Here is a 27,216-nt window from a genome sequence, read left to right as displayed (position 1 = left end):
CCACATGTATGTGGTCTTTCTGTTGTTTTGTTGCTATTGAACACTAGCCTTAATCTGTAGTGATCTGTTAGGAGGCATGGGATTACTTCAATCTTCTTATATTTGTAGAGTTCTGATTTGTAACTGATTAAATGGTCAATTTTGGAGAAGGTACCATGAGGTGCTGAGAAGAAGGTATATTCTTTTGATTAAGGATGAAACCTTCTATAGTTATCTGTTAAATCCATTTAGTCCATTACTTCTGTTAGTCTTACTGTGTCTCTGTTTAGCGTGTGTTTCCCTGATCTGTCCATTGAGGAGAGTGGGGTATTGAAGTCTCCAAATATTACTGTGTGATTGCAATATTACTGTGTCAATGTGCTTTGAGCTTTAGGAAAGTTTCTTATATGAATATGGGTGCCCTTGGATTTGGAGCATAAATGTTCAGAATTGAGAGTTCTTCTTGGTAGTTTTTTCATTTAGAAAAAGTGTCCTTCCATTTAGCATGAAGTGTCCTTCCTTATCCTGTTTGATGACTTTTGATTGAAAGTCAATTTTATCTGATATAAGAATGGCCACTCCAGCTTCTTTCTTGGGACCATTTGCTTCGAAAGTGTTTTGATACTGAGATGCATTTCCTATATGCAGCAAAATGCTGGGTCCTTTTTATGTATCCAGTATGTTAGTCTATGTCTTTTTATTGGAGAATTAAGTCCATTGATGTTTAAAGATATTAAGGAATAGTGATTGTTGCTTCCTATTATTTTTTATGTTACTTTTATGTTTGTGTGGCTATCTTCTTTTGGTCTTGTTGAAAGAAGATTATTTTCTTGCTTTTTCTAGGGTGTAGTTTCCCTCCTTATGTTGGCATTTTCCATCTATTATGCTTTGTAGGGTTGGATTTGTGTAAAGTTATTGTGTAAATTTGGATTTGTCATGGACTATCTTGGTGTCTTCATCTATGGTAATTGAGAGTTTTGCTGGGAATAGTAGCCTGAGCTGGTATTTGTATTTTCTTAGGGTCTATATGGGATCTGCCTAGGATCTTCTTGCTTTCATAATCTCTGGAGAGAAGTCTGGTGTAATTCTGATAGGTCTGCCTTTATACTTTTCTCTTACTACTTTTAATATCCTTTGTTTTATGCATTTGGTGTTTTGACTATTTTGTGAAGGGATGAATTTCTTTTCTGGTCCAGTCTGTTTGGAATTATGTAGGCTCTTTAAAAAATTTTTTTATTTATTTTTATTGAATATCGTCTTCATTTACATTGCCAATGGTAAAACCTTTACCGATATCCCCCTCCCCTAAGACCCCCAACCCCTCCCTTTCCTCCTTCCCCTTGCCTCCATGTATATGCCTCTCTACCCAACACATTCCCTCCTCCCCCACCCTTGGTTTCCCTTTGTTCGGGCCTCTATTGAGCCTTTACCTGACCAAGGACCATTCCTCCCACTGATGCCCAACAAGGGCTTTCTCTGCCACATTTTTGGATGGAACCATGTGTGCCCCTTGGTTGATGATTCAGTCCCTGGGAGTCTTGGGGTATCTGGGTGACTGAAATCATTGTTCTTACCATGGGGTTGTAAACCCCTTCAGCTCCTCTGAACCATCCTCTAACTCCTCCATTGGGGACCCCATGCCCAATCCAATAGTTGGTTGTTAGCATCTGCCTCTGTATTTGTAAGGCTCTGGCAGGGCTCCTCTGGAGACACTTTTGTCCTCTATAGTAGTGTCAGGGTTGATTGTTTATAGGATGAATCCCCAGGTGGGGCAGTCTTTGGGTGGCCTTTATTTCAGTCTCTGCTCCACACATTGTCTCCCTTATGACTCCTGTGACTATTTTGTTCCCTTTCTTAGAGGAACCAAAGCACCCTCACTTAAGTCCTCCTTCTTCTTGAGCTTGGTGTTCATTTTGAGCTTTTGGGCTAACATCTGCTTATTAGTGAGTACATACCATGTGTGTTCTTTTGTGATTGAGTTGCCTCACTCAGGATGACACTTTCTAGTTCCATCCATTTGCCTAAGAATTTCATGAATTCATTGTTTTTAATAGCTGAATAGTACTCCATTTTGTATATATACCATAGTTTCTATATCCGTTCCTCTGTTGAGGGGCATCTGTGTCCTTTCCATCTTCTGGCTATTATAAATAAGGCTTCTATGAATATAGAGGAGCATGTGTCCTTATTACATGTAGAAGCATCTTCTGGGTATATGCCCAGGAGTGGCATAGCTGGGTCTGCTGGTAGTACTATGTCTAATTTTCTGAGGAATCGCCAAACTGATTTCCAGAGTGGTTTTACCAGGTTGCAAACCCACCAACAATGGAGAAGTGTTCCTTTCCCCCCACATCCTTTCCAGCAACTGCTGTCCCCTGAGTTTTTCATCTTAGCCATTCTGACTGGTGTAAGGTGGAATCTCAGTGTTGTTTTGATTTGCATTTCCCTTATGACTAAGGATGATGAACAGTTCTTTAGGTGCTTTAGAGCCATTTGAGTTTCCTCAGTTGAGAATTCCCTGTTTGGCTTTGTACCCCATTTTTAATAGGGTTATTTGACTCTCTGGAGACTAACTTCTTGAATTCTTTGTATACGTTGGATATTAGCCCTCTATTGGATGTTAGTGTCTCTGAAGAAAGAAATCGAAGAAAGTCTCAGAAGGTGGAAAGATCTCCCATGTTCATGGATTGGTAGAATCAATATAGTAAAAATGGCCATCTTGCCGAAAGCAATCTACAGATTCAATGCAATCCCCATCAAAATCCCAAGTCAATTCTTCATAGATATAGAAAGAGCAATTCTCAAATTTATCTGGAATAACAAAAAACCCAGGATAGCAAAAACCATTTTCCACAACAAAAGATCTTCTGGGGAAATCACCATCCCTGACCTCAAGCTCTACTACAGAGCAATAGTAATAAAACTGTTTGGTATTGGTATGCAGATAGGCTGGAAGATCAATGGAATAGAATTGAAGACCCAGAAAAGACCCCAGTCATGTACAGTCACTTGATATTTGACAAAGGAGCTAAAAACATCCAGTGGGAAAAAAGATCATTTTTAACAAATGGTGCTGCAGCAACTGCAGGTCTGCATGCCGAAAAATGCAAATAGGCCCATTCTTATCTCCTTGTACAAAGCTCAAGTCCAAGTGGATCAAGGATCTACACATAAAACCAGACACACTGAAGCTTATAGAAGAGAAAGTGGGGACAAATCTTGAACACATGGGCACAGGGGAAAAGCTCCTGAACAGAACACCAGTGGCTTATGCTCTAAGAACAAGAATCGACAAATGGGACCTCATAAAACTGCAAAGCTTCTGTAAAGCAAAGGACACAGTCAATAGGACAAAACAGCAACCAACAAATTGGGAAAAGATCTTTACCAACTCTGTAGGCTTCTTGTATGTTCATGGCCATCTCTTTCTTTTGGTTAGGGAAGTTTTCTTCTATAATTTTGTTGAAGATATTTACTGTCCCTTTCAGTTGGGACTCTTCACTCTCTTTTATACCATCATCCTTAGCTTTGGTGTCCTCATGTGTCCTGGATTTTCTGGATGTTTTGGGTTAGGACCTTTGTTGTTCGTTTTGCATTTTCTTTGACTGTTTTATCAATGTTTTCTATGGTATCTTCTGCACCTGAGATTCTCTCTTCACTCTTTTGTATTCTATTGGTGATGCTTGCCTCTATGACTCCTGATCTATTTCCTAGGTTTTCTGTTTCCAGGGTTGTCTCCCATTGTGATTTCTTTATTGTTTCTATTTCCATTTTTAGAACCTGCAAGGTTTTGTTCAATTCCTTCACCTGTTTGATTTGGTTTTCCTGTCGTTCTTCAAAGGAGATTTTGTGTTTCCTCTTTAGAGGCTTCTACCTGTTTACCTGTGTTCTACTGTATTTCTTTAAAGGAGTCATTTATGTCCTTCTTAAAGTCCTCTATCATTATTATGAGACATGATTGGATATCCAAATCTTGCTTTTCTGGTGTATTGGGGTATCCAGGGCTCACTGTGGCAGGAGAACTGGGTTCTGATGATGCCAAGTGGCTTTGGTTTCTGTTGCTTATGTTCTTGCCCTTGCCTCTCGCCATCTGGTTTTCTCTGATGTTAGCTGGTCTTGCTGTCTCTGACTGTGGCTCATCCCTCCTGCAAATCTCTGTGTCAGTACTCCTGGGAGATAGATCAGTTCTCTCCAGGAGAAATTTGGCTATGGAGAGCTATGGTATAGGGTCAGCTCTGGGGTGTAGACAGAAATCAGAAGGATCCTGTCCCCAGCTGTTCCTTGGTTCCTATGTCCTGATTGCTCTGGGAGGGCCCCTCTTGGGCCAGGAATTTAAAGAGTTGTGGTGGTCTTACCTATGCTTTCAAGTGTGTCTGCTCTCTTGGTAGACCAACTCTCTCCTGGTGGTATTTGTCTATATAGTGCTATGGCACAGAATCAGGTCAGGGTGAAGAGAGAAACTGGAAGGCTCCTGTCCCAGGATGTTCCTCAGGTTCTGTGTCCTGAGTGTTCTGGGAGGGTCCCTCTTAGCAGTAGTAGTGGTTTTATCTGAGATCACAAGCTTGTCTGCACTCGTGGGAGGCTAGCTCTCTCCCAGTGCTATTTGGGTATGGGACCCTGTGACAGAGGATCATCTCCAGGATAGAAACCGGAAGGCCAAGCACTGAGTCAATGTTTTGGGTGTTGTCCTTGTTCTGTTTCTATAGATTTAGAAAAGTTATTTTATTTTTTTTATTACAAGTCAAATCAGTGCTTTGTGTTTGTGAGTTTGTGTGCATGCACATGTGTGTGCACCTGCACATATGTGTATTCTTGTGGAAGCCATAGGACAACTTCTAGTTCTGTTTCTCAGTTGTCCACTGTGTGTATATGTGTGTGTGTGTTTGTGTGTGTGTGTGTGTGTGCGCGCACACACACACCTTAGAGTCTATCACTGGCCTGAAAACCATCAAATGGCGTAGACTGGCTGGCCTGAGAGTAACAGGGGGCTGCCTAGATATTTGTTAGGACTGGGATGAGAAGCACACATTAGAATGCCTGTGTTTTACACAGATCTGGAGACTAAATTTGGGTTTTCCTGCTTGTTGGGCCAGCTCTTGCTGGACTGAGCTACCTCTCAGGCCCTAGAAACTTAACTTAATGTTTTTAAAGTACATTTCCTTCTTTATGTGTTAGCTAATCTCTTCTCTTTTAACATTTGGAGTATTTAACAGCTTTTGGAGAGAGAATTATTCTTACCCTGTGGACTGTTTTTTTTTTTTTTTTCCAACTCATGAGATTTTTTTCCCAATGAAACACAGCATAATTTTTCCCCTAGTTAATAATTACCAAGAAATTTGCACCATGACAAAAAAAAAGCCTATGTATTTCAGAAATAGATTAACTAGGTTACTTTTTAACAAATGTCAGGTCAAAGAAAACTATAAAAAGTTGGTTTTTCCCCAGTCACATTAGTCTCTTGAATGTGGCCTCTTTCAAATTTAAACATGAGACCCTTAAAACTTACAGGTTTTATTTTTTTCCTGTTGTCTTTGACTGAATCCCTAGCTCTACCCACAAAGCCTCAGGATGCAGGTAAGAAATTTACTTGTATATTACCAGGGATGACTGAGTTAGGGAAATTACATTTCTTTAGTCTTTTAATACTTTAATTATTCCTGTGGTTTTTATTTATCTTTCCTCTCTTTTTTTAGTATACGTATACTAGCCAGTAATTGCAAACAACCTACTACAGATTTTCATTTTGATTGTCATAATATCTATTCTACAGGATGTTTGAATTTAGAAATATCTAACAATCTGAATAGTGTTATCTTGAGATGTAATTTGGACATCAAAATATTAGAATTTTTATGACATATTTAGTATAACAGAATAGCAGGCACAGTATATATTTACACACATATACATACGTATATACTCATACACATACACATGTCTAAACATTTATATATGTCTTTAAACACATGGCTTTAAACACATGGCTTTAAAAAATAGTTTTGGTTGTCTAGTATATCTCCCAAGTAGATAATAAATACCTTCAGGCAATATGAGACCCTGATTTCTCCTTCAGCTATTTGTTACATACCCACAGCAACAGACTACATAAGGAGTGTCAACCTGGAAGAAAGGGCAATTTTTACATATTTCTAAATTTAGAAACTTTGAAATTTTTCTATCCAGAGAAGGATCTTTTTAAATCCTTCTGGCCAGAAAGCCACATTTTATGTACAAAAATGTAATTTGCTTAATATCAGTCCAGAAATCATATATTCAAGTGATATTATACAGACTGGTAAGGTTGTAGCTATATATCAAAGAATATATAAATATATGTAATGTATATAACAACAATTAATTAATTAATGAAAAAGAGGCCATGCATTTGAAAGCATGGAGAGCTAGGAGGGGTAAACAGAGGTACAGGTGGGGGAATGAAGAGTGGTATAATGATATTGTAATTCTAAAAAGTAAATTAGTAAATGATAATGATTTGCACAAGAGTATCCCGTGTATCACAGTGGTCCTGGCTTGTGTTATATCCTACACACAACCCATGAGGTCCCCGCTAGTGAGGGCAGACTCGGGCTCGATGAGATGGCAATGCCTAACGTTTTCCTCTGTGCTCTTCATGTAGCGTCCCACTTCAGACCCTCATACTCTGTCTATTTAACGTGTTGTGCGACTGCGCTTTCTTTACTTTGTATTACTCCCAGCAGAATACAGATCCCACTGGTTTTTTTTCAATAGAACAATTGCTACAGTCCATCAGAGATCTGCACCTGATTATTCTTCTTTTTACTTGACAAGTAGCTCCTATCATTTCCCGTTTGGACATCAAAATATTAGAATTTTTATGACATATTTAGTATAACAGAATAGCAGGCACAGTATATATTTACACACATATACATACGTATATACTCATACACATACACATGTCTAAACATTTATATATGTCTTTAAACACATGGCTTTAAACACATGGCTTTAAAAAATAGTTTTGGTTGTCTAGTATATCTCCCAAGTAGATAATAAATACCTTCAGGCAATATGAGACCCTGATTTCTCCTTCAGCTATTTGTTACATACCCACAGCAACAGACTACATAAGGAGTGTCAACCTGGAAGAAAGGGCAATTTTTACATATTTCTAAATTTAGAAACTTTGAAATTTTTCTATCCAGAGAAGGATCTTTTTAAATCCTTCTGGCCAGAAAGCCACATTTTATGTACAAAAATGTAATTTGCTTAATATCAGTCCAGAAATCATATATTCAAGTGATATTATACAGACTGGTAAGGTTGTAGCTATATATCAAAGAATATATAAATATATGTAATGTATATAACAACAATTAATTAATTAATGAAAAAGAGGCCATGCATTTGAAAGCATGGAGAGCTAGGAGGGGTAAACAGAGGTACAGGTGGGGGAATGAAGAGTGGTATAATGATATTGTAATTCTAAAAAGTAAATTAGTAAATGATAATGATTTGCACAAGAGTATCCCGTGTATCACAGTGGTCCTGGCTTGTGTTATATCCTACACACAACCCATGAGGTCCCCGCTAGTGAGGGCAGACTCGGGCTCGATGAGATGGCAATGCCTAACGTTTTCCTCTGTGCTCTTCATGTAGCGTCCCACTTCAGACCCTCATACTCTGTCTATTTAACGTGTTGTGCGACTGCGCTTTCTTTACTTTGTATTACTCCCAGCAGAATACAGATCCCACTGGTTTTTTTTCAATAGAACAATTGCTACAGTCCATCAGAGATCTGCACCTGATTATTCTTCTTTTTACTTGACAAGTAGCTCCTATCATTTCCCGTTTGTTAGGTACTGAGGGAGAGTCCCACACATAGGATGCTTCATTGCCTGGTGTTCCTTATTGTATAGACATGATCTATTACTGTCCCATATGAAGGTCTCGATGGCTCCCAACTGAAGCCCACACTCCTTGGTGTTACATGCAAGATCCTTATAAACCAAACCCTAAGAGGCCAAGACTCCGCATCTTACTCCCTTGCTAATCTTTGAAATACTTTTCCTTTTTTTTCTTTTTGTATTAATTCACAGGGCACTCCCACTAAATCTTTTCTGGTTCTCAGAGATTGTAAAGTACTCATAATGAATATTTAACTTTATTCTACATTGGATTATAGCCATGTGCACAAACAATTCCCACTATGTGCATGTGCACAAGCTATTTCTACTATGCGAGTGCTCAGGAAGCCAAGGTTCAAGAAAGGTGGCTCTGTTGATAATTGCTTGATAGTTTCATAGGACCCGGATCAATATTTCATAAAAAAAAAAATAAGTACTCCAAATGTAGTCTGTGTAGACAAACATAAATCTTCTATGACCCGAGAAAGGATCTGTAATTTTGGATGAACCATGACTAGCATTAAAAGCTATCCTGATTCTCACCATGCATGGATGCATGATATCTGTCACTGGACCTTGCCTTGATGACCATCCTTATCTATCAGCTAATCTTCATGTGGCTCCTCTTGTCATAAATGACAGACGTGTGACACAGAAATGGCACACCATCAGTGGAAAATCTAAAATCTGCTCAATTTTAGATAAATTCATAAAAACTTGAATTAATAATTTCTGAATAAACATTGATCTGTGATTCTGTGATTAGGACTCGTGTGTGTGTGTGTGTGTGTGTGTGTGTGTGTGTGTGTGTGAGAGAGAGAGAGAGAGAGAGAGAGAGAGAGTTTCAAATACTTTATTAAATGTGTTAAAATATTTTCTCCATAAGCCTTTTATAGTTTCACACTCGAATGTAATGAAAAGTTACTTATTAGGAAAATGTAAAAATATAAAGATACGTAATAAACCAAATATCCTTGATTTTCAGATCATTTCAATGCTATCCAGAAGTTCATAGATGAGAACACTGCATACCTGTGAGTTGTTCTGGATTCCCTTTGAAAATAACACTTATTGTATTGTTGTCTGATAAGTTTGTAGAGGGCAAATGTCTTCAAAGATAATTTAATTAAATAGCAGCTGTACAGAGAGTAAACCCGTTTGCTGTCTCTGTGAGTTATTATTACACATAAGTAGAAGTTCTGCAGAAGATCACTGTGTACCCTCCATGAACCGTTGCAGGTCCATCATCTCATTTGCGCAGTATGTTCAGGAAGCATCCTTTAATGAGACAGAACGGCTGGTGGAAGTCATGCTGGATTACAGGGATAGGTGCTTGGCCGATAGCACACTTGTGGAGTGTTCCAAGACAGCCGTAAGTAACTGCTGGTGATCCTAATCTGAACAAGATCTAAGAATGGTACTCTAGACACATAGGGTTTTGTGTTTAATTGTGTGTGTGTGGCAGGAAAGGCTGTCGATTCCCTAAAGCCTTAGGTAACAGGCAGTTGGGAGCTGATAGCGTCAGTGCTGGGTTCTCTACCACATGAAGCACATGCGGCTTCTTTACCAGAACACTGCACCCCAAAGAGCCGAGCCGTCTCTCCAGCCTGGGCATACTCGTTATTTCACTTAGTTTCCGTATTTAGGATAAGATGCTTTTTTCAAGGGAAATACAATTCTGTCTTATGATACGCGGGAAGGGAAGGCTGAGTTATGAACTTTCCATCTCTGTGCCTATGACTTATCGGCACTCAGTCACATCTGCAGAGGAAAGGGTGATCTTCCAAGATACTCTCACATGGTCAGGGCTCTTAGTTGCTTCTCTTACTGTCTCATGCTCTGCTCTCACATTCTCTCTTCTGGGCTGATTCCAGAAGGAATGCCAATAGAAAAAATGTTGAACACCATGAGCAAAGTCACATTGAGTTTTTCACTTTGGGAGATAAGAAGCAGACCCACAGAGGATGTTGTTTGGTACCCAGACTGATGGATACTGGCTACTTTCACTTTCAAAGGGGAGATTTTACTAAGCATGTAACACGCAAAAGCACAAACAAACAAACAAACAAACAAACAATCCAAGTAGCGAAGGGAAGCAGCAGATAGATAGCAAAACATGATCAAACCAGGCACTTAGAGCATCTAGGAGAAGTGACTAGAACCACCCAGTTGAAGAGAAAATACGAAGGTAGCATCAGACTGGACACTTAAACTACTCAATAGAAATGGTTGGGGAGGCACTTCAGAAAATGCTTTGTTGGAGTTCCCAATTGGGGTTTCCCAGGACATCAGCGTGTTCTCTCAAAGAACGAGTATGAAGCTTCCCACCCCATTGCAGATGTTTTTAACATCATGGGGCAAACACTAATAACCTCTATTAGAAGGAGCACAGTGTTGTTAATACTCTTAGCTGTTAAAGAGCACGTGACAATTAACTGCCCCAATGTCTATTACGGAACTTCGGAAGTTGGCATTGCAGAAACAGGTGAAGAAGGCGTTCTGTTGGATGACGTTTCTCAGTGTAGGGGACGCTCTCCAAAGGCTTTAAGTAAAGACATCCTGTGGATAGCTGTGTGGAAACTGTAACTTCTTCTGCAAAGGTGGTACTATCCATCATGTGTCCACCGCACCTTCTGAGTGTGTAGAGGAAAGTTTGACCATGACAGAATATTGTCTTCTTCTCTATTGTTCAGAACGACGCTATCCAGGACATGTTCTGTGATATGGAGGGCCTGCCGCAGAAGCGTAACTTTTCTCATTGCTGCAGGAAAGGCAGCTTTCCCAGAAGACTCTGTTTCTTCTACAACAAGAAAGCCAACATCGGATTTCTGCCCCCTTTCCCTACTCTGGACCCAGAAGAGAAATGCCAAGCTTATAAAAATAACAGTGAATCTTTTCTAAACCTGTAAGTTTAATTTTGGTACCAAAAGGATCCAAGATATTATTCTTGTTGGGCTAAAATCTATTCTTTTTTGAGCCTCATTGTTTTATTTTCCAGGCAGCTTTTGTTTTCCTTTATTTTTGTTTGTCAGGGTTTATTGGTGAATTGGCTGATTCACGGATTCATTCCATGTTTATTGGGTCAGGTCCTGTGCTCAGTGAGGCTGTTGCTATGGACCCTGCTTTTAGACTACAACATTAGTACCATGTGTCTTCTCATGTGATAATTCCTCAGGACAGAGTTGTATGCCCAGCACTGAATAGCTAGTGAACATGGGGGATGGGAGTATTTTCTTCCCAAGGGAAGTTGCAAGTTTTACCTTAGGAAGACTTAACTTATTGAATATGTAGTCCCCAATTTCTTTGCAATAGTGTAGAGACTGCTGAAGGAAAGGTATTTCCCCACCTCACCCTACCCCACCCCTCTGGGAGGCTACTGTACTTTGAAACAATCACGAGTTTGTTTGAACTTAAGGCTGGTCATGAGTCTTTGATATGCTGTGTTCAGGTGACTTTTTCTTTAATATGGTGGGGAGAGGAAGACAGCCTTCCTGTCATAGGAAGGGAAGGAAGAAAAAAACATACAGCGGTGTTCAGGATGAGAACTGCCCATGTCATGCTTGATTTGGAGTTAGCAACAATAACTTTAAGGGCTTCTTAAAGCTATTGGTTCAGCCTCTCAGTGAATGTTGCTGCAGGGGAAATCCTCTCTTACTCTTTCCTTCATTTGCTTTTCTTACCCTACCCCTTTTTCTCTTGTCATTCATCCTTCTCTGTCTTTGTTTCCCACCCCCCCTTAAAAACCTTAATTCTTTTATAGCTATATGTATGAGATTGCCAGAAGGAACCCCTTCACCTTTGCCCCTGTCCTTCTAACCGTCGCGGCTCGCTTTGGGGAGGCAGCGACCACATGTTGTGAACAGCGACAGAAAGCGACCTGCTTTCAAGCCAAGGTGGGTATCATACTTATTTCATGGAGAGGATGACAAATCGCCCAATGCCACAGCTCTGGACCTTCATTTAAAATTAAACATTACAGAAGCATGTGTGCCATATTCAATATATTAGTGCACTCATTGATAGGACTCCACTGTGCACCAGAAAACCTTCAAAGAGAGTCACTAATTGCCAGGTTCTCTCTCTTGGTTTGTTTCCTCTTATAAATGGAAAGAAAGCCCTAGTGTGCAGATATCCAGGGTAAACGCTTATGCAATGCTTTCTGTCTGTGGCAAGCCTTCTTTTGGCATTAATAATAAGGTGGAATCATGCCAGTAGTGACAGCCATGTTCAGGGAACGCACTGCCACAAACCTTCTCCTACTAAATGCAATGTTGTCATTTGGAATACTGGCTCAACCCTTGTTATGTGCCGAGGATATTTTTCTCAACATACAAATTTATTAAGATAAATATTCCCCATGTGTTTTCTGCAGCTGGAAATTTTCAGAGTAGTTGATATACATTTAATTTAAAAAAAACTAAGAAAAGAGTGAGATGCTGGTCTTGTTTCAACAGAATTCTTCTTTTCTTTTAGGCAGCTCCCATCACACAATATTTAAAAGCAGTATCTTCTTATCAAAGAAATGTTTGTGGAGCCTTTATAAAATTTGGACCCAAGGTCTTAAACTCTATGTGAGTTTTGTGGTGTGTTTCTTGTATTTTTTTCCTTTGCATTTGTGTGCACTAATTTCTTGGTTGTTGTTGCTGTTAAATGACTCATGACTTTCTTTGTAGTCTTCCTGATTCTAAGGATATAGGGATGGGAGGATGCCAAGGGAAAGAAGGCTGTTCTGAGATACATTTCGAGAGCACATGTCATGGTTTTTCTATAACTGCAATCAGCTCACATGGTGTGTTTGACTGTAGTAATTACAGCAGGCAGAGCCCCTCTCAAGCCATTTCTAATTGGAATCCATAGTTGGGGGGTAGTGGTGGCAAAATACCACCCTGCGATTTTTTCAAGACAGCATACAGACAAGCAGTTCTCAACCTGTGGGTTGTGACACCTCAGAGTTGAATGACCCTTTCAAATGGGTCACCTAAGGCCATAGTAAATATCTATACTTATGTTATGATTCATAATAGTAGCAGATATGTACAGTTATGAAGTAGGAATGAAAGCAATGTAAGGTTCATCACAACATGAAGAACTAACTGTAGCTGCACCATCAGGAAGGTTGAGAACCACTAATAGAGACCATATAACAGTGCTATCAGCTATTTGATAGGAATTCTGTATAAAACCCATGCTATCAATTGCCCTGGATCCTTCTACAATGTGTGTAACATAAGTAAAGACCTTCTTTATCTACTGCCTATTTAAATTATTTTAGTGGTCTATCAATGATCTTTCCAGAAACGTTGCTGTATTCAGTAAAAAATTCCCTAAGATTGGATTTAAGGACCTTATGTCCCTCTTAGAAGATGTTTCTTCCATGTATGAAGAATGCTGTGAAGGGGACGTTGTGCAGTGTGTTCGAAGCCAGGTACAGTCTCTTTAAAAACACATTTACCTTAAAAAAAAAAAAAAAACTCTGGAAAAAAGTAAACCCAATGATTTTTAATACTTATCTTTAACTTTTATATTCTAATTATCAGATACAATTTCTCATCGTTAGGAGATCCTGTACCATATTGTGATGCCTTCATGTCTACAATGCATAGTAATCAGCGTAGGCGTTGTCAGTTCGTCATTTCTTTGTGTTTAGATACTTCAAGGCTCCTCTCGTCTGGCTCTTCATAAAATGTGTAATAGGTAACTCTGAACAGAGACCGTACTAGCCTAGAACTTCCACTCTCTGGCTTCCCTGTCTCTTCCTGTCCATCAGTAACTATTCTCCTTTACATCAGAAGTCCTCAGGAAACCTCAGAAAATGACATTATTATTACATTTTTGAAAAATTGTTCTCTTTGATTTCCTAAGTTCTTTTCAAATAATTTCAAATGACCCTTCTTCTCTTCTCCCTCCCAGACTTCCTCTCTCTGTCTGTCTCCCTCCTTCTTTCTGACAAATATATATATATATATATATATATATATATATATATATATATATATATGGCATGAAGCATACTATTTTAATATGTGTACATTGTAGTATGACTAAATCAAATGACTTAATATGGATTTCTATATTATTCCTACATACTTAGGTTTTCATGGCAAGAGGACATTCAATTTAATTCCCTAGCAATTTTCAAATTATATGACATGCTGTTATTAACTGTAGTCACCATGATTTACAGTAGAATTCCTGAAATGATTTCTCCTATAGATCTGAATTTTTTGTCCTTGACCAACATCTTCCTACTTATTTCTCCTACCCCAGCATCTGTTAACCCTTAAAGCGATTTTTTTTTAAAAGGAATATACCGGTACACACATTGTAGAGTTGAAATTGTTCAGGCACTTTAGAGTCAACACAATTTCATTAAAAATACACAGATTTCTTCTTAACTAAAAGTAAGCTTTATGGTGATGGTTTTAAATTTCTTTTACTTATAGTAAAGACAGTATATTGCCTAAATGACTTGAATTTTAGGTATTGGGAAATATCTGCTTCAAATTAGGCAGTGGACAGATGATGTCCTCCTGAATCATTTTATTCTCAAATGCAACCCAGTTACAGGGATGCCACTTATAACTTACTGTGTAGTACTTGGTTGTTTATAGGAATGTGGATTTAATAATGTTAAATTGAATTTACTAAACTAGTATAATAATTTTAATTTTCTATGGCTAGAAGCTGAAACTAAGGGATCATATTGTATTTCAAATTTCCTCTCTTTAATGTCTTTATGGAGAAATGCAAGAAATCCAATTGTCATTAACTGAAAATAGGAATGAATTCTCGGGAACTTAGAAAGTGCTGGGCATCGAACGATGCTGGCTTCAGATGAGCTGTGAACACTGGAAATGTGGTACCAACTCATACCCCATTTTTCACCTTAACCTTGGACTCATCCTGCCTTTCACCCTCAGAGTCCACCAGAAGATTAAGATATGGGAATACACTGAGTCAAGTTAGGGAGGCCTGAAGTACCCAGAGAGTATGGGTCAGGGTAGGCTGAGGGTGTAGGAGAAGCTGGAGAGGGGACCAAGAGCTGGGTCTAATTTCAAAATCCATCATGTGTGGCTAAGGTAACCCTGTTCCCTTGTCCCCAAGCTTTATGTAGGGCAGTGATAGATGGTGAGAATGGGAGTGGGGGAGAGGGGAGCAGGGAGGGCTTCCTCTCTTATACACTTGCATACTTTTGATCATTTGAATAGCAGCAGATTTATAGTAGCCACATGGAAATGATTACTGAAAAAGATGACTTCTTCTGGGAAGTCATCACTGGTAGTTTCTGTAATGGTTAATTTCCTGATCATTTAACCTAATTAAAGATGCTTTGGTTCTTTTGTTATTGACATTTTCCCCCTCTTTGATCACATTCTTTCCCCTCCCCCAACCACATCCTCCCCATCTTCCTACCTGTTCAACTTTATGTCTTTTAATCTCAGAAAGTAAAAATAAAAATAAATAGAACAAACTAATCTGAATGCAATTACAACAAAGAAGAAAAGATACAGGGACGGACACACACACACACACACACACACACACACACACACACACACGCGCGCGCGCGCGCGCGCGCGCGCACTAGTAGAGTTCATTTTGTGTTGACTAATGCCCTGGAGCACAGTTGATATAGCCAGTTTCCCTCCACTGCAGAAAACTTATTTTCTCTCTCCCCACAGGTGTCAGCTGTAAACAGCTTCTTGGTGAGGGCTGGAACTGTGTGCCCACTTTCCTCTGCTCTATCTGGAAGATTCTGTTTTCTCAGAAACATTTGCCACCTCTGTCTCTTAGAGACTTTCTACAGCTTCTTGCACATAAATACATGATCTTTGAGGGGAAGGGTTTGATAAAGACATCCCATTCAAGACCCAGTGAGTTCCAAAGCCTTGCACTCTCTACACATGGTCCAGTTGTGGGTCTCTGTGTTATTTACTGCAAGAAGAGGGTTCTCTGATGAGGGTTCAGCAATGCACTGATTTATGGGCATAGTAATATGTCATTAGGAGTCATTTTATTGCTATATTCATTTTTACTGTAAACATAGTTGGACTATGTAAACATAGTTTCCCTCTAGGCCTATGACCTATGTAGTCTTCATTCTTGGCCACTTTAGTAGTGTCACATATGGGGTCCCATCTCCTGGAGTGGGACTTAAATACAATTGATTTCAAAAGTGGCTGATTACTTCCATAATATTTGTGCCACTATTAGACCAGTATATCTTGCAGACAGATTGGTTCCATAGATCAGAGGGTTTGTAACTGGGTGATATTGATTAATACTTTTCTCCTTTGATAACATGCACAGTACTTTACAACACTATAAATGCCAGTCAGTAGGGGTCAAGCTTCTAGTTGGGCACTATTTATATTTTTCCATGTTCAGTGTCTTAAATACGTGGTGTCTTCAGCAAAAGGCTGAAGGGTACAAACAGGCTGTGAAGGGTAACCCATAGATCTGGCAATAGCCTGTGTTTGGGGGAGGTCATTGGGACACTGTTGGCCAACAACTCAATAAGATGTAACCCATTCATATTACTGGGGTTTTTACTTGTTAGCCTAAAATTTCTAGTTGGGGCATTTTCTCCCTCATTACATGGTAACTCCATTTAAATTCCTTCATGTATGTATGTATGTATGTATGTATGTATGTATGTATGTATATATATATATACATACATACATATACATATATATTTACACATATGTATATTTAGGGAGCTTCTGCAGCAGTAGGTCTCACATGTTTTTTCAAGGGCCGTTGTGTAAGTAAGTCATCCATCCCCACATCCTTTCCTCTGTTCTGCCCTCTCACCCACCTCCTCATTTAAGCCTCCAATTCTAGTTCTTCCTTTGTCCCTTTATAACACAATAGTCTAGATCCCCTTCCTTGGACAATCCCTTCCTTCCTTTAAAGAGGAGATTTAAAAATTTTCTATTTATGTACACATATATGTATGCGTGCACCGCATCTGTGTGAGGGCTTATACAAGCCGGGGGCTTCGGATCAAGGCTCTGGAACAAGACCTGCTGGCAGCCATGATCCACTCTGTGGGTTCTGGGAACAGGATCTGGTCCTCTGCGAGATCAGTCAGAGCTTATAACCTTTGAGCCATCCCTTCAGCCCCCAACCAAGCTTCCACTCACTGATCAAATGTTAGTGGTTTTGCGGTGTCCTTGGAAAGACAGTCTTCGTTCACAGGAGATCTGGATTAGCAGAGCTGTATCTACTATCTTCTAATATGAAGTTGCTGTATCTTCAGTAGCCACCACGGAAAGCAGAGACAGCTGTCATGGGGTGCAGCAGCACTAAAAAACAAGGTGACAGTGACACTGGAGATGGCTCAGTGGGCAAAGACATGCTCTCAAGGCTGAGGACCTGGGCTGGGTCCTCAGGATCCTAACAGTGGAAAGAACCAACTCCCACAAGTAATCTTCCGACCGTTACGTATGTGTCAAGGCAGGCATGTGTGTCCACTCCCCTAAAAGTCAATAGATAAATACAGTAATCTTTAAAAAGTAAAGATAGCACTGTACCAGAGGAGGAGTAGGGAAGAGTACTTAAAAACCTAATATTTAACAACGGAGGTAAGTTTATGATAGAGCTTGTTTTTTTTTTCAGTTATATGACCTAAAATCCTAAAAGGGAAAGAACAGCTGCACTGATGTGAAACTTCTTGGCTATTAAATCAGTGTGGAATTTAAATGAATATTATCTATCTAATGAGTCGACGGGTGGGTGCTGATGTTACATTCAGGACTGGCTTTGTGAGCAGCCTGTCCTTTTGGATGGAAAGGGCACTCCTGACAAAAATCTAAAAGTCACAACTTTTCTTGTTCTTATTTGATGCAGAGCCAGGTTATGAACCATATCTGTTCAAAACAAGATTCCATCTCAAGTAAAATCAAAGCGTGCTGTGAAAAGAAAACACCAGAACGTGAAGACTGTATTATTAACGCAAGTAAAGACGACAGACCGGAAGACTTATCTCTGAGAATACCCAAATTTAGTGACAGTGAGAATGTGTGTCGAGAACGAGATTCTGACCCGGACAAGTTCTTTGCTGAGTACTGTAACTCTTTATTAAAAGTTTAGAAGGCAAATAGGAAATAAGACGTTATTATGCTGGCTAACTCTGGTGGCAGGATGAGGCATTGTAATTTACCAACTAAAAAGCCCATGGCGTGTACCTGAGCTATCCTGTACACTTTTAAGTTAAAACATCGATGGGTTATAATGAAGGCTAAATTTACTGAATACCTTATATGTGCCAAGCAGTAGGCTCAATGTTATTCAGATAAACCATTTTAATTCTAAAACCGAATGTAGAATAAGTGCCATTCCCCCCCCCAATACTTTGACTGAGTAAATTGAGAAAGAAAGAAGTTAAATGACTTGTTCAAGAGTCACAGGTAAACAATGACAGAGGAGGGAACTGATCCCAGGGGTCCTGCTCTTAAGAAGTCACAGGCTTGGCTGTCCAGCTATGTCCCAAGGCAAAGATTAATGGACTAGAAGCCACAGGACTAAATCTGAACCCTAGTTGTCACTGGGTCAAGTTGAGCTATCAGCGTTATTGTTTTTAACAGTGCAAAGCGATCGGGTTCATTACGATATTTTCATATTGTTTGTTCTCACCCCATTGTCCCATTACCTTCTCCTATTCCATCCGCCCTGTTTTCACTCAGTTTCCCCACAATTCTTCTCCATTTGATTTTAAGTCATGTGAGTCTCACTGCCCTTTCTTTTCCCTCTCCTTCTCTTTAAGATCTCCTATGACCACTTCTGGTTTTATCATACACATGCACAGGCACACGCACATGCACACACACACTCACACATGCATACAAACACATGTGCACACACATGCACACATGCATGCACACGCACATGCACACACACACTCTCACATGCATGCAAACACGTGCACACACATGCACACATGCATGCACACACACATACAAACACACACACATACACATACACATACACAAAAATACTTGGATTTGTTACAGACCGTTCGTCTGCTTAGGGATATCCAGGGTCCTCTGGTCCAGGAAGGCACAGGTCTGGCTGAGATGACAGACAGAACAAACCACGCACACACAGAGGCGGTTTGAACTGAATGTATTTTGGGGGCCATAAGGCAAGGATTTTTATACAGGAAGAGTTGGTATTACCATATCAAAAGATGTAGCCAGTGGGGCAGGCACAATTATCATAGCCATTTGGTACAAGGAAATGCAACATCAGAAACAAAGTTTCTCAAGAAACAGATACAGAAGATCAATTTACAGATGCCATCAAACTTCCTGATTAGAATACAGAGTCACTCATAGTTTACAGCAAACCTTCAAAGAGTTTGAAGTTTCTTATACCACCTGGGCCTTAACAAATTCTTGTGAGAAATCCTTATCTAACATTTAGCCTTTTATCTTGTGAAACAAAACTTCCTGAGTAAATCAATGCTTTCAGTACCAGAGTGCCCGAGCCATCCTCATATACATACGCACAGCCATAAAAACCTGCATGTAGTTGGAAGGTAGTAATTATGTAAACAACTGTGAGGCAAGGCACTGAAATTCTAAAACTGGGGTTGGCGGTCAGTGAGTCGACTTCAAAGACCGGATTATCAGCCAGGCCTTAGGAATCCCGGTGAGAAGAGAAAAAGAGGAAGTCAGGGCAGACTGCTACTTGAGAACTAAGGGCTCATTTTAAATAGCCAGAAAGTAAGAGAGTACAGTAAATTGCCAGGTGAGATTATCAGCTTCCACAGCTTCCAGAGAGTTCCGTTCTTCCCAGGAGGCATTTCTTTTCCGCCTCTGTCTGTAAAATATCATTTTTACAGACATCACTGGGCTACCGCGGCATGGATTTACATTTTTAATCCAGTCAGCCAATCTGTGTGTCTTTATAGGTGAGTTTACAGTTAGGATTATAGTTGATGGGTTTATTTTCCAATTCTTGTATTTTGTAGGCTATTTTGCTAGTTGTTTGGGTTTTAATTTGTCCTTACCTTTCTGTCCTATTAGTTTTGGGAAGTTGCTGTTTCAGTGTTGGACTTGACAGATTCTTTCTTAGCTCTTTGTTTATCTAGAGTAGTGAATTTATTCCTTCCTGTCCCTTTGTGCTTGAAGGGGCCTTTCCTGTTCCTATACGTGTAATATTCCTTTAGATATGAACTGAATTTGTCTTGAAATCTCTTTCCCCACCTCAATTTTAAAAGATAGCTTTCCTGTATATAGGTATCTCGTTTATCAGTTACTTATGATCAGTACTTGGAGTAGATCATCCCACGATCTCCTGGGTTTTAAGATTTCTAATGAGAGACCTGATGTTACAATGAATTTGTATTCATTAGTGGGTCTTTTTCTTTGTAGTTTTGACATCTTGACTATACGATGTTATCAAGGTTCTTCTCCAATCCTGTCTGGGGTTCTAAATGCCTCTTGTTCTTGAATGTCTGTTTCTTTCTCTAAACTTGAGAATTGAGAGGCTGTCTCTGCTCTTTCTTTTACCCCTTGGTTTCTTGATTGTTTACTCAAGTGCTTGGACATTGTGGTTATGGTTTTTGTTTGTCTTGTGTGTTTTCTGATGTTGGAGTAATATATTTTTGTCAACCTTGTCCCCCACTGCAAATATACGTTCATCTGTTTTATTAGCTCTATTGGTACTTTCCACACTGCTGCTTATTAAAAAATTTGCTTGACAGATTTTTTTCATTTCCAACACGTTTTGCTCCTTTTTTCCTTGTTTGTTTTCCTTGTTTCCTTGCTGAATGCATCGCCCACATTGCTAATTGTCTTATTGGTTTTACTGATTTTTCCCGAATCATTTTCTACTTTCCCTTTCAGGTCCTGGGCAATAAGTTACCAGTTTGTGCTTATCTTTCTTTTTCAAGCCATCGATTGATCCTACCAGAAAACTTTCGAAACCTGCATCTGTCATTTTATGTAATCTGGTGTCTTTGGGTTCACTAGTTGAGAGGTTATGGTCTTTCGGAGGACCACATTGTCTGCTTCTCATGCTCTTTTGTTTCTGCGTCATGATTTGTGTATCTGTGGGTTTAGATCTACCAACTCTTAAAGTCTTGATCTCTAGTAGCACCCAGCAAGGAGAAGAACACTGCTTTTGGAAGTGACTTCTACTCCTACTCAGTAGTGTCACCTGTCAGGCAGCTGTGCAGCTGTGCTTATTTTTATTTTAAGTTATGTGCACTCATGTGCATCTCTCTCTCTCTCTCTCTCTCTCTCTCTCTCTCTCTCTCTCTCTCTCTCTCTCTCTCTGTGTGTGTGTGTGTGTGTGTGTGATTCTGCCCATGTGAAGTCAGGTGTCTGTAGAAGCCAGAGGTCAGCAGATACCTGAAGACTTCAGGTAGCTGTGAGCCAGCCAGTATGGGTGCTGGGAATTTAACTAAACCAAGAGATATACATGTCTTAACCACTGAGTCATCTTTGCAGCCTCCTACGTCTTATCGGAGGTCCATCCATCATTTTCTCTGGTCTAGGTGACTTTTTGTTTCCTTTGTGGGTTTCCAGTGCTCTAGCTCCCTTTCTGTCTTTGGAACCATGACCTCTTTCAGCAGCTTATAGAAAGACAATTTCTACCTTTACTAACGCAAGTCTCTTGAGTGTGTGTGTGTGTGTGTTTTAATATCAGATTTAAACAAAATCTGAGATATTTGCATTTACATAATGAGATATGTTGAGGATAGAGCCCTAGTTTAAACATAAAACTCATTTATCTTTCATATATGTCTTATGTGTAAACTAAATGAAATAAAAATGTATACCTAATTTTTAGTACACCAACATTTTGGCCTTAGCCTGTCACATGAGTCTAGATGTAGAGAATTTCACTTATAATATCATATTAGCATTCAAAAAGGCATTTTTGGCATTTTGGCATTCAGATTCCAGAAATGGGGAAATGTAACCTGTAGCAGTGTGCATTTCCAACTTAGGGCTTAGTGCCTTCAGATTCAAGATAGTGTTTATCTCAGAGACCAAGGGAAGCTCACTGAGAAAATATGACTGGGAAGTCTTTATGACTGAAGTCTGAGACACTGTACAGAGCCTACTATGACTTCATTAACATCCTGCCATTCCTCTCCCTTCCTCTCTGCCCCTCATATCCTGCACTTTTGTTCCTTGGAGCCTTTCTCTGAGGCCATGGAAACCGCAGCCTTTGATTTGGAGTTAAGGAACGCGTAACTCCCATATTTGGCAGGTTACAGGAGGGAACAATCAGCAAAGCCACCCTGTGTCTCACCAGGCATGCTCTGGGGACACAGCCCCGCATTCTTACCAAGACTTCTCATCAGAAGTCTCAACTCGGAGTCAGACGTCTGGAAGGGTTTTCCCAAGGTCACACGGTGCCTACGACACTTCATATGTCAATTATTCTAAGAATTGTTTCTAAATAATTCTAGCAATTCTATCCTCTTTGATGAAGGAAGACTGTTGGTCTGCAATATGATGTAGGAAAGGGGTTAAAAACAATTGTGTAAAGTGTTCTGTGAACAGACTAAATTCCACATTTAGCTTTAACAACAGACACAGTGTTAGACCTTACTAGATTTAATGAAAGCAAAGTAGGGTGTTTTCTTCTTTGTAGGAGTTCTAACAGCATACGTGTTTGGCATTTCTCAGGTTTATTTATGAATACTCCAGGAGACATACTGACTTATCCACGCCAGAGCTCCTGAGAATTACTAAAGTGTATATGAACCTCCTAGAAGATTGTTGCAGCAGAGAGAGCCCAGCAGGTTGTTACCGCCAGGCGGTAGGTCCCATAAACATAGATTCAGAAAACTGAAAAGCAATAATCAGTATTTAGTAAAGTTCTCTGATTATAATATAATATGATATAATAATAAAATAATCTATTACATATAACATTATGTAATATATTATGTAATAATATATAATTATTATAATATATTAAATTCTTTCATACTTCTTTTTCTATATTAGCGTATGTCTTAAAAAATAAGATCGAAAAAGTGCATTCCTTAGGAAATGTTTGGACCTTCTATTATTTAGTGTAATAGGAAACTTTGTTTTGTTTTGAATGGTGCTATATTTGTTTCCTATTACAGCCACAAAGTTAGTGACTTAAAAGGACAGAAATTTACTCTCCCCATATTTCCTATCGAGTATGAAATGAACCGTACAGAGCTCAACTCAAAGTGCTAAAAAGGCTGTACTGGCTCCAGGGAGCATGTGACTCCTGGCTTCTGACATAGAAAGTTTTCCCACTCATGAGCCTAGTATTCTCCCAGAGTGTGGAGTAATTGACTTATTTGCTCTCCTATTATGTGTGGACACTAAGCATGTTGCTTATGTGTTTATGATTTTGTATGTGATTCACAGATGAGAATCTTATTCCATACAATTTTCTTTAATATTTATAGTGTTTTTCTCAGGATAGATCATTGGGGGAGAGGGTGATGGGGTCAGAATACACAGACTTATTAAAACATTTGACACAAACTGCTACGTTAACTTCTGGGAAAAAAAGCTTGCCAGGGCAATGGGCTTGCTTGATTCAATGTTGCTTTATTGACACTCCACATACAAATTTAGGCCTAATAGATGTAGACGCAAAATGCAAAAACGGGGCTGTTTTCAGTATGGTCTTGATTTCTAAAATTACATTAAAATTTTCCTATACAAAAGGGTGGATATGAAATAAAATTGTATGAAATTCTTTAAGAAGTAGTCTGAAATTCTCACCCACGTTCTGATATATTATTTTAAATTTTCCATAAAAACCTGTTTGTGTTTGTTTCTTGTCTTCATGTTCGAATTAATAGCTTTTTATATCTCTTTATATACTTATCAATTAGAACTTCATGTATTATATGAGTGTTTGGCAATTTTGTCACAATTCCTTTGTTATATACTACCTTTGCTTTGTTTTACGTTTTTCTTTTAAATATTATAAAAATCGGCTTACAGTCATGCAGACTTAGGTAATGCAGTAAGAAAGCTGCTGTCTTCCACGCGTGCTCTGTGGCTGTCTGTGACCGGCTGCTGTGCTCTTGTCCTTGGATGAACGATGGTTCTAGGGAATTCTCTTCTCTCGTGGAGGCACATTTGTTTCCCCATGTCCATGTGTGGCAGAGGGGTTCTCTCTCATGGCTCCAGGAAAATGTCTGGTTTATGCTGTAAAAAACCAAAACAAACAAAAAGCAAACAAAATCCATCAAATAATTGAAGACCACTCTGGGAGGTTTTATGTTGCAAGCCTAACTGATGGGAAAGGATGTAAATCAAGATAAACACACCTACAATGTTCGACAGCAGTGTTTATTAGCTGGGTTACCCTGGAAACCGTTGCTTAAGTTCAAAAGGCTACGTTCCTTCACCAGTATCTCTGGCCATTTCTAGATAAGGATCAAAGATACATGCTATCAGATAAAATTCTTGAATTATACCTTAGAAGTGCTAACGCTCTAAAAAAATCTGAGATATTTGAATTGTTTATCTGTAATTGAACAATTCGAATTCTTGCACGTGCATATAGAGCTATGCTCAATTTGGAGAAGAATATGTAGTAATTAGCATTTGGACCTAATCTCTAAATAAAAAAGATACTCAGCAAGGTGAGTGTGGCCTCATTCAGTGTGAGATAGCATGCTGTAGTCGTGGGTTTCTCTCCCTTATTATGAAAGTCAGTTTGTAAGTGTTCAAGTGTAGGTGATGCAATAAGAAACCTGCCCCCCCCCCCCCGCCCCCACCGTTTATGTTCTGTTATTCTTCTTAACAAGTGCCTGTGTCTCTCCTCTGTGGATGAATCAGAGTGCTAGAAAATTCTCATTTTTTCATAGAGACACACGCCTGTGTCCCGCCATGCCTGTGTGTAGCGGTGTGGGTTTTCCCCACAGCCCCATAATCGCTTTTGATTTTCAGGAGGATAAATTCAATGAGACAACTGAACGAAGCCTGGCGATAGTTCGGCGGGAATGCCAGCAGTTCCAGGAGCTGGGGAAGGACGCTCTGCAGCGCCAGTAGGTCAAACGCATAACGGGCTAAAGCTTGTCACCAGGATCAAATAATCTCTCAAATATACACTATTATTATATTACTGTAGGCAGTCTTTCAGTTAGGCCAATTCAACTCTGGAAAGGTACAAAGACAAAAGTCAACAATTCACACTGAGCCTTTCCATGACTCTTTGACTAGAAATGAGACCACAAATGGAAAGAAATATGGGATTCTAGACACTGTTCCTGTAAGGTTTTCATGTCTGTGAACTTGAGTGTCTGATCAGGACTCTTGCATTCTGTCCTATGCAAGGAAAGTGGAGAGAACATCAGGTGTCGACTGTTTCCTGGGAAACTGATGGGTAGCTCAGGAGTTAAGCAGGCAATAATTACAGAATTGTCAGTGGACCTGCTTAACATTGTAATATTTATTCTTTCAGTGCCTTTATGAGATTTCAAGAATAATATGCAGTTAATTTAAATTTATAAATAGTGATCATGCTAGTGCTGGGTTTATTAAAGCTCAACATCTTCCATTCAAACAAAATGCAGTTTAAGATGTGATTTCATTATTCCTGCAATGTTGCCTATAGCCATAATGTCAACCTCAGTCCCCCTGAGGATCCTAGTTTTCTTCATCTTATTTCTAACATGGCTGTCAAATGTTCCTTTTAAACAATTTAGCATTAGTACAACATATTTCAATACCTTTATTTATTGGCCAAGGTCATTTCTGTCAAGGATTTTCTATCATGGCATGAGGATCACTCTGGGCACTGACTACAATTCCTCTCTCGCATGGGTTTGGTAGTAGTTGTTGGAGGGACAATGGGAATCTGCCTTCATCCAGAGACAAATAGATGTGTGTCCTCTCAGTTTCCTTATCAAGTTCACCAAGGCAGCCCCTCAGCTCCCCGTGGAAGAACTGGTCTCCCTCAGTAAGGAAATGGTGGCAGCTTTGGCAACCTGTTGCACTCTCAGTGACGAGTTCGCCTGTGTTGACAACTTGGTGAGTATGGCCTATGTACCTGGCTATGATTTTGTTTATTTTAATTGCCAGTTCTTAAAATTAAAATATTATATCATTACCCCTCACCCCCTCTCAAATTCACGACCTCTTTTTCTGTGTTTAGTATTGTTACACACACACACACACACATACACATTTTATACATATATAACCTTATGAGTCAGTTCCGTGTTTCTTGTATGTAATGCTTTTAGGTTTAGGCCTGGCCATTTGGTGCTGGATAACTAGTTAGGGGGCTCATCCCGGGGAAAACTAACCCATATTCTCTGTAGCTGCCAATTGCCTGTAGCTCGAGAGGTGGGGCCGATGAGAACTCCCCATTCCACATCGGCTGTCAGTGTTCTGTTTGTCATCTGTTGTTCCAGTGTTGGAGACAATCTCCTTGTACAGTCCTAGTTGGCCTAGAACTGACTATGTAGGTCAGACTGGTTCCAAGTTGTGGTGATCTCCCTGCCTCTGCCTCTCCAGTGCTGGGATTACACACTGATATTTTACTTTTCATATGCCCTCCCTTCCGCTGTTAATTTATACTAATTATCTACTTTTCTCTCCGTTGTTTTCAGTGTTGTCCAATCAAGAAATATTATTTTATTTTGGCTCACTATATAAGCCCTTGAACATCAGAGGAGAATGTGCTGAGTCACTTTTAAGGATTCTTTAAATTCTCTTCTTTTTAAATTATGTCAGAGGTGATTGGTTGGGGAAAATGATTTAAGAATCACAGTGTTGTTCCAGGATGGCCTGGGAAGACTTTTTCATTTATTTTGTAGTTATCACACATGGTAGGAGGGTTTCTACTGTACTACATTCCAGACTGTAAATCCTACCATTTAAAATCATGTTACAAATTTTGCCTGTTGTCCCGAAAGGGAAAGCTCAGAAGATAAAAGCTACTTTCTGCCCAGTCTTTTAGGAATGGGGTGGAGAGTGTGGGGGATGGGGTACACCCAGAAACCCATGTTCAATTGTCACTTTGAGGTCACAAGTCTCTGTGCACAATAGAAACTTTGTATACATAACATGAAAAATTAATCCATAGGCATTTAATTACTGTAGATTGAATTTTTGCAATACTTATGGTTAGCCTTTACAATTCTTACTACACAGTACAGTATCTTGGATACCTGTATTACTTTCCTAAGTAAGGTTGTTGGTGATCTCACAACTAGCTATTCATCTACTTACGCGCGCGCGCACACACATACACACACACACATCTTTAAAGTGGGCTTGGAATTTTAAAATCATACCAGTGTTCCACTTCTCATTGGTCTAGGCAGATTTAGTTCTTGGAGAATTATGCGGCATAAATAAAAATCGAACTA

The 27,216-nt window shown here is 39.5% G+C and overlaps 1 protein-coding gene across 1 annotated transcript in view; it reads left to right on the top strand.

The window, feature by feature from the left end:
• The first annotated feature begins 5,465 nt into the window (after nt 1-5,465).
• The window catches only part of Afm (afamin), a 24,382-nt gene continuing 2,631 nt past the window's right edge, over nt 5,466-27,216 (top strand). Inside the window, exons 1-12 of the mRNA XM_052198804.1 lie at nt 5,466-5,553; nt 8,854-8,902; nt 9,108-9,240; nt 10,562-10,773; nt 11,629-11,761; nt 12,342-12,439; nt 13,164-13,293; nt 17,724-17,938; nt 22,523-22,655; nt 24,788-24,885; nt 25,738-25,870; nt 27,168-27,216. The exon at nt 27,168-27,216 is cut by the window's right edge and continues 175 nt beyond it. Coding sequence (XP_052054764.1) covers nt 5,466-5,553; nt 8,854-8,902; nt 9,108-9,240; nt 10,562-10,773; nt 11,629-11,761; nt 12,342-12,439; nt 13,164-13,293; nt 17,724-17,938; nt 22,523-22,655; nt 24,788-24,885; nt 25,738-25,870; nt 27,168-27,216 — 1,471 coding nt within the window. The remainder of the gene's footprint in view (nt 5,554-8,853; nt 8,903-9,107; nt 9,241-10,561; nt 10,774-11,628; nt 11,762-12,341; nt 12,440-13,163; nt 13,294-17,723; nt 17,939-22,522; nt 22,656-24,787; nt 24,886-25,737; nt 25,871-27,167) is intronic.

Source organism: Apodemus sylvaticus, chromosome 11, assembly GCF_947179515.1.
Source record: "Apodemus sylvaticus chromosome 11, mApoSyl1.1, whole genome shotgun sequence".
In the NCBI taxonomy this organism is placed as follows: Eukaryota; Metazoa; Chordata; class Mammalia; order Rodentia; family Muridae; genus Apodemus; species Apodemus sylvaticus.
Note: the sequence above shows the minus strand (reverse complement) of the source record. Positions and strands in the feature narration are given on the sequence as shown.